The 7628-nt window shown below is 43.3% G+C and overlaps 1 protein-coding gene across 1 annotated transcript; it reads right to left on the reverse strand.

The window, feature by feature from the left end:
* Window positions 1-723: 723 nt before the first annotated feature.
* Window positions 724-5138, reverse strand: sox4b (SRY-box transcription factor 4b). Its single transcript, XM_042489869.1, has one exon. The coding sequence runs from the start codon at window positions 4576-4578 to the stop codon at window positions 3334-3336; it is 1245 nt and encodes a 414-aa protein (XP_042345803.1). The 5' UTR covers window positions 4579-5138; the 3' UTR covers window positions 724-3333.
* Between the last annotated feature and the right edge of the window lie 2490 nt (window positions 5139-7628).

The raw sequence follows: 7628 nt of genomic DNA on the forward strand, positions 1-7628 counted from the left end.
ACTGGGGGTAAAAGGGTGCTTTTTTCATAGCTCAGTGATTAGCTTTCCATAAGCTTGGTGTACCATCTGTGGGGCCATTTACACTTAGTGCAAAGGACAAAAAAGTCTTGAGAGGGATATGCAGATATGGGAAATACTCACTTAATGTGAAACTTTGAGAAACACAGACCTTTTATGTAGATGGAGGTGTTTGCACAACAGGTTTTTTTCACTTATTAGTAACTAAACAATTGAACTATAGAAATGATGGCCTTTTCATTTCACACCGCTGCGCCCAAAGTCATGTTTGCTTGTAGGTGGTTATTGGTTGGGAAGCAGTTTGTTGCCACACATTTTGGGTGGATTTCCAAAAGCATTTTTTAGAAATATATCAGCCTATGCTTGTTAGTTATTCCATATTAATCACTTTTTGGAACAAATCAGATTTGCTATCAATTATCATTTTTGTACCCAGCTGCATTATAAATTGACATAAAAAATGGATTAGCTAATAAAAAGCAGGTGTGGTGGGAAGCTATGAGTAAATAGCTGACTGTGTGTTCTGGCTTTGAGTACTACACTCCTTTTATATATATTTTTTTGAAAAGCATTGCCAAAGGATCAATGACATGCTAATCAAGGCAAAAAGTTGGTAGTGATAATCAGGATTTGCTATATCTTATTGGAATCTAATAGTGTGTATGCAGGAATGTCACTTTTTGCATATGATAAAAGTCAGAGTTGTAGAGTTTCAGTTCCAGCTGATATTTATTTCCTTCCTTGAAAAAGTTCTGTACACAAGTTTATATCAACAATCTGACAGGCAGTGAATGGACACAATTTAGCTGGCATGAGTTTCACCCCCCTTTCTCTGAGTCTCAGAAAAAGGGCGGGTCCTTTGTTTATGGCATGATTAGAGACAATAAATGATAATTCTACACAGCATATTGCACAGGATGGATGAAAAATAAAGTCAATATATTTAAAAATGCTTTCATATATATATAAAAAAAGAGTCCTGAACTGACCACCTTAAATGTAAGTAAGGATGTGTAAAAGATAGCAGTTCTAGACAGTGCCTGTCCTCGATAGCAACAACGTACATAAACACACAATCTTTTTGCTTTATGATACAGTCAAATATACAAAGATCGAGTTCACGTTTCATCGTTTTTCCTCATTTTTTCATTTTTTTCTGAAAAACACAACAGCTAATAACCTGAATCTGAAATACAAATGCTATTCACCATGCCATAAAGATACTAAAACAATTATTAGCTAATAGTTAGCTGACAAGTAGAAAAGATTATATATTCAAATACAATGAGAAACGCAGTACAAGTAGGTGTTTGCGGAACTCAAGTCAGAAATTTGAATATGCTTGATGTTATCATCCTTGTTGTTTGCTTGCTGTATTGATAGCCTTGTCAATCCAGTGGCTGATTGGCAAAATTTGACATCAGTCAATGAAAACATCAAGAAATAAGTCAAATTTAAAGCTACAATCTCCTCAATTGTTGTCATAGGCAAAGATATCTGACGGAATAATGCAAAAAAACAAGTGGCTGCTTAAGATAGCGATGCTGTAAAAACCCACATGGTCCACAGGAATAGCCTCTGAAATAATGCATTCCTGTGTCTTTAAGGAGCCTGCAGACTGGCACTGTAAACGTAGAAGGTAGGCAGATACAAAGGCTGGTGCTGCTTTCAAGTGCTGTCGGAAAAATCGTAATTGCATCCTTATAACTGGGTGTCTAAGTGCCTTCTGTTTGTACTGACAACATAGGATGTTCAGGGATTGGACATCGACGAAATCTTGCCAGTAGGTGCTGGTAAAAGTGGTAGAAAATTTGCCAAATTTGTGAATTAAAACACCAATCACACACCTGATGCTTATTATGTCCTCTACTCTGGTCACGTATCTTAAAAATACCTCGGTACCTATAACTGCTAATATTAAACAATAGGCACCACAGTGATATAAGGTCTGTTTTGCTGGCTGTCTTTACAAAAGCATTGAAACAGGGGATACAAATTCTGAAGTACGAGCTTACCAGGAGCACTTGAAGGCAGCATGAAAACCAGCCTGCCGGGGTATTAAAAATTAGGAAATCCAATACAGCTGTATTAGTAGGCTACACACACCGATTGTTGACTCCCCCATTTTCGATATAGATTTGTACAAAAATACACTGAGAAAATAATCAAACTGTTTCCTCTCTTTTAAGTGTCCAAAAAGTGTGTACATTTAAATATAAAATGAAATCAAAAGTCGTGTGTTTTTAAAACTCTAGCCCTTCGCCTGAGAAGGAAATGTGACAGACACAGACGTACTGACGAACAACCGTGTAAGAAAAAAAACAGGACTAGATCATGTATACAAGAAATAAAAAAAATGATCAAGTCAAAAATGCTTGGCCCAGTATATAAATACAACATCCCATTAAAAATGGCATCTAAATACATGTACAAAACAAAGCTCAGAGGATGAAAAAAACAAATCGGTGAGGATTTCTCTATAGCTATCATCTGAAATTAAAAGAAATTTTGGTCCTGAATCGTAGAGAACACGTGTATAAAGTTCAGCACAGATTTGAAGTTGCGTTTGAATCCTGAAGTTTGAAAAATTACAACAGCTGGTGATTATTTCAATGTCCTTTTTTTTTTAAAGAGAAGAACCGAAAGCGAGCGCCACCTATCCATTTAAATAACCCTAATACTAGTTTTTAAACTGCTCGACAGTCTCACAGAAAATCTCAGCACAAGATAGGAACAAAGTAGGCTATCATGCTTAACATGTTTTTTGCTTTTTGAGAAAAATATTCGACTTTTAAAAAACATCAACCCACCTCCGTTTCATTAAAAATCCCTCTCGGTGACACACCACAATAAAAATGTCGCACGACAGTCCTATTTCTGTACCTTTTTAGTGGTGAAGTTCACTTGGCGATTGGTAAAAAGATGTGAAATGTCCCTTTTTTTAATCAGCAACAACATTGATTAAGTGAACGGCGGACCGCGTAACGTGCAAATCAATCACAGTTAAGTTGTTCAAAAACAGTTCAGCGCTGAGCGTTTCACTGCCAGGAAACAGTCTCTCTTTTTCTCTCCTTCTCTTGTTTGCACTCCGCTTGTGTGGTTGAACCGAGTCCCCAGTCCGATGCATCCGAAGAAAAGTACAAAAAGCAAGTTATTTGCTTTAAAGTTAAGCTTTCCAGGGATTTGCAGCTTGTGTAGACGAGATGGGACTAGTTTTAGTCTGGTGTAGTTATAACACAGATTATAACGCCCACTGCACCAGGAACTCTGTTTGTGGTCATATTTTACAGGATATTACCTGTCGTTTTGCCTTTTTCAGTATGTGAACACCAGGTTGGAGATTGTGGACTCCAGCCAGTCCCCGGAGATCATCTCGCTGACTTCGGGCGTGCAGTAGTCGGGGAACTCGAAGTGGGAGCCCCCGGAGCCGGACTCAAAGTTCAAATCCAAGTCCCTGTCCAGCACCGAGGAGCCGAAACTCCCCAGCGACATGCTATCAAAGCTGGGGCTCGGGTTAATGTCGAGCAAGTCGTCCTCAAACTCTTCATCCTCCGATGAAGAGGATGAGGACGAGTGGGACGAAGCGGAGGAGTGCGAGCCGGATGGAGTCGGCGAGGAAGCCCGCCTGCTGCTGTATGTGTGCCCGCCGTGGCGCTCCGAAGACCCGCCCAGGCTGCCGCTGCTGCCGGGGGAGTCGGCTCCCTCCTCTCTGCCGCTGGCCGCGTCCTCGTACAGGCTAAGCGGGTCGCTAGAGTCCGCCGAGCTGCTGAGCGTCGGGCTGGCCGGGACCACCACGGAGGACGCGGGGCTCACGCTCAAGTTGCTGCTCCCGAACACGTACACTCGCTTGGGCTTCTTGCCATCCGGTATCTGCTTGGCTGCTGAGGAGACAGATTTGGACTTGTAGAGAGAGTTGTGGTGGTGGTGCTCTGATGGGTGCTCGGAGGCAAACGGTGATGCTTTGGTGCTACTGCTGCTGCTCCCGAAAAGTGATTTGTGGGGTTTGCTGCTGCTGGGTGATTTGGATCCATTTTTCCTCGAAGATGAGGATGCCTTAGTGCTGGTGTTGTTAGAGCTACCGTTGAGTTTCTCCCCCTTGTCTCCGCTGCTGCCGGGCTTGGAAGCGCTTGATTTTACCTTCTTCCTCGGCCGGTACTTGTAGTCGGGGTAGTCCGCCATGTGCTTGAGCCGGAGCCGCTCCGCCTCTCTGATGAACGGGATCTTGTCGCTGTCTCTGAGCAGCTTCCACCGCTTCCCCAGCCGCTTTGAGATCTCCGCGTTGTGCATGTCCGGGGACTGCTCCATGATCTTCCTCCTCTCGATCTGCGACCACACCATAAATGCGTTCATGGGTCTCTTGATGTGGCCGCTGGGAGTTTTACACCACGCCGGGTTCTCTCCCAGCTTGTCCCCGGCGGTTGAAGAAGCCGTGGAGCCCGGGGAGAGAGGCGAGGCGGCCGGGTCCAGATCCATGCACGCCCCGGAGTCGGAGCTCGAGTCCCCGGCGAAAAAGGACAGCGCCTCGGCGGTGCTCTCTGTGTGGCTCATTTTCTGCACCATGCTGCCCAGTTATTGACACAGAGGGAGACTTGCTCTGTCTCTCTCCCTCTCTGCTTGGTCCTCCGATTCACTTTAAAGCAAACTCAGCTCTTTTCTCCCCCCTCTTCACAGTTTGAGCTGAGTAAAAAAAGAAGTAATTCACTCCTGAGATGTGCAGTATAACAGTTCAGTCCAGTGTAGCCTTAAAAAGGCTAAAGATGTAGAAAAAAAGTTTAATTTCCAGCTTCTGGAGGTGTTTGAACAGCATGGACAGTATAGCCCACTCTCCTCTGATATCTGTCTCTCCCAGTCTCTTCCGTCTGTGTTATAAAATCAATTCAGCCGTGTGCTGACTGAACACAGTCTATGCAGCTGCAGAGCGCAGACTGAGTGCCACACTGTGCACCCGGGCTCTTACAAAGGGCTCCCAAGTACAGTGTGTAAGGTAAGTGCTTTTCCCTGCATCGGCTCTGTCCCCTCTCCTAGACACAAAAGCCATGCATGCTGGGTATGAAAAAAAGAAACCTAGAGTTACACTGTCCGCCTTCCATCTGCAGACCTGCAGTCGAGTTTCAAGCAGCCCTCCAGTCCGGCCCCCCTTGCTTGTATTTATCCCTTCCCGGAGATACAACGGCGATAAAAATCCACCAATGGCACGCTGTCGCTACCCTGCCTCTGTGCCAAACTCACGCCCCCCTCGGCGCTGATTGGCCGAAAATGGAATCTAATAATAATCAGCGCGTGCAATGAGGAGCCTCGTGTCTGACCTCATTCCAGAATACAACAAGAAACTTCAATTTTTTTAAAGAGACACTGGCTTATGTTATGGAACCCCCTTTTTCTACTCTCTTACCACCAGCCCATGTGTATGCCATTAACGTACAGCTATATGGGAAGCTAAGTATACTTTACCATATGGAAACTTTAACACTGAGCACAGTTTGTACCACTGTGTTGCCCTGGTAATACTGAACAGAAGACACATACCCTGTAATATTAACCTCCTTTGCTGCTCTCTGGTACACACTGTTAATGTTATGAATGGTGCGGACCTATAATGAATAGAAAGAATCTGGAGCCAAAACACTTGCCATCGCAATGCAGCTGCTGTAGTTATGCATTATCTAATGTTTACAATGTGAAGATGTTGTGGAGAGTAAAACCTTATAGCCTAGGTCCACCTTCCAAGGTTGGCACAATAATGGTTATCTGGTGTACTGTATGTATATATATATATATATATATATATATATATATATAATATATATATATATATATATGATCTCATAGGAAAATAGGTGACTTTTCCTAATCGATATGATTGATAATTGTTTAAATTTGTGGTTGTGTGCCCACAGGTGGCCACTGAGCGAGGTCTTGCACCATCACTTTGTTAACCAAGACTATGTTCAACAGTTGAGCCTCCCTAACGGGAGCGCTTCACAAACAGGGAAATGTCTCTTGGACACATAATGATCGTTGAGCTGCTGTGAGAAAAGACTCTAAGCCACGCTGTATATGCTCTGCGCTTTCACCTCCCTCTCTCTCTCTCTCTCTCTCTCTCCCTCTCTCCACGAGGCGGGGTTGGGCGGTCCTTTGTCACATAACACACATCGAACCAACCCTCTCCTCCAGCGCACCAGACAGAGAAAAGAGAGGGAGGCGAAGAAGCAGGCGGCGGTGTGTGCAAACTGCCAGTGCAAGCGCACACATCCGCACACCTCTAAACTGACATCGATTGCAGTTTCCCGTTAAGTCACACAAACATGAATGAGTGACAGAAAAAAAAACTCACGCTACAGCGCTTTTACGCAGGATTTATCTCTTTTACGCACGGAGACAATTATACACAATTTACTACAAAACAAAACAGAAGTTGTGTATAAAATAAAGGACGGCAAGAATAAAAAAATACGCTGAATTAGCCGTTTTTGTTGTGTTTTTTTGTTTGTTTGTTTTTTAAACATAGGAACTTGTAAAATCACCACAAAAAAGTCAATTTTACACTGTCCGAGTTATTCTGATCACTATTTTTCAATACATTTGTTTTTCTACTTTATGCTTTTGGTAATAACATCACACATTTATTACAGACACCTGTCTCTATCAATCTTTGTTTCCTGAGGGCGAACGTAGTTCCCCTCGCAAAATAATGAGTAGTTTTTTCAAAGTAGTTAAAAAAAAGTGAGGGGGAAAGACAAGGGATACAGGCAGACACGGTGGATAGAAGCTGCAGGGCGATGTCGGATGGTCGCTAGATGGCATCGCAGAGCCAGAGAGGACTCAGCTGGGCTGTGTTGTACAGAATTTAGGGAGGGTAACAGAGATCAGAGCGAGCATCCAGAACAGTTACCAGGGGTGAATTACATAATGCCTCTGTGCGATAGAGAGGCATCCGAGCGATGATGTTGTGCAGTGTGTGTGTGTGTGTGTGTGTGTGTGTGCGCGCGCGTGTGTGTGCGTGTGCGTGTGAATAAAGTATGAATGCCATGACTGTGGTAAGGTAGAACAAGCAGTGATATTAAATTAAAATGAAAGCACAATAGAGTTTGGAAAAAAAAAAAAAAAAAAAACTCGGTTTTAAATCAGTCCCCACTGTAATGATTTCACCTTCCAACAAAGCACGTTTCCGCACATGAAAATGCCATCAAAATATGAAATGAATTGGAAATGAAAATAGGTCTCTGTGTTTGTGTGCGAGTGTGTGTGTGTGTGTGTGTGTGTGTGTGTGTGTGTGTGCGTGTCTCAGAGAGAATGAATGAGAGAGGTGGTCAGATGCTCTGAGTCTAAATGAAAGGCGAGTCAGAGGTGACTTGGATCACCGCGGGGAAATTAGTATGAAAGTATAGTCACCAGCATTGCTGGATGCATTTCAGTGGGTACAATTATATTCAATATGGCCTCATATCTGCAGTGCATCCAAGTAAAGCAATGGGTAATTGGGCTCCAATTTGTGTGTTCATGGAGCAGAACTGCAATGGAAATAAGAATGTTAACTCATAAACTCACACCGCTCCTCAACGCCATTTTAATAAGCAACTGCAGGAAAATGGTATAGCGTCTAGTCTATG

The sequence above is a fragment of the Plectropomus leopardus genome, chromosome 7 (genome assembly GCF_008729295.1).
Source record: "Plectropomus leopardus isolate mb chromosome 7, YSFRI_Pleo_2.0, whole genome shotgun sequence".
Classification (NCBI taxonomy): domain Eukaryota; kingdom Metazoa; phylum Chordata; class Actinopteri; order Perciformes; family Serranidae; genus Plectropomus; species Plectropomus leopardus.

Coding starts and splice junctions, on each gene's coding strand:
- sox4b (XM_042489869.1), bottom strand. CDS start 4,578: ATGGTGCAGAAAATGAGCCACACAGAGAGCACCGCCGAGGCGCTGTCC.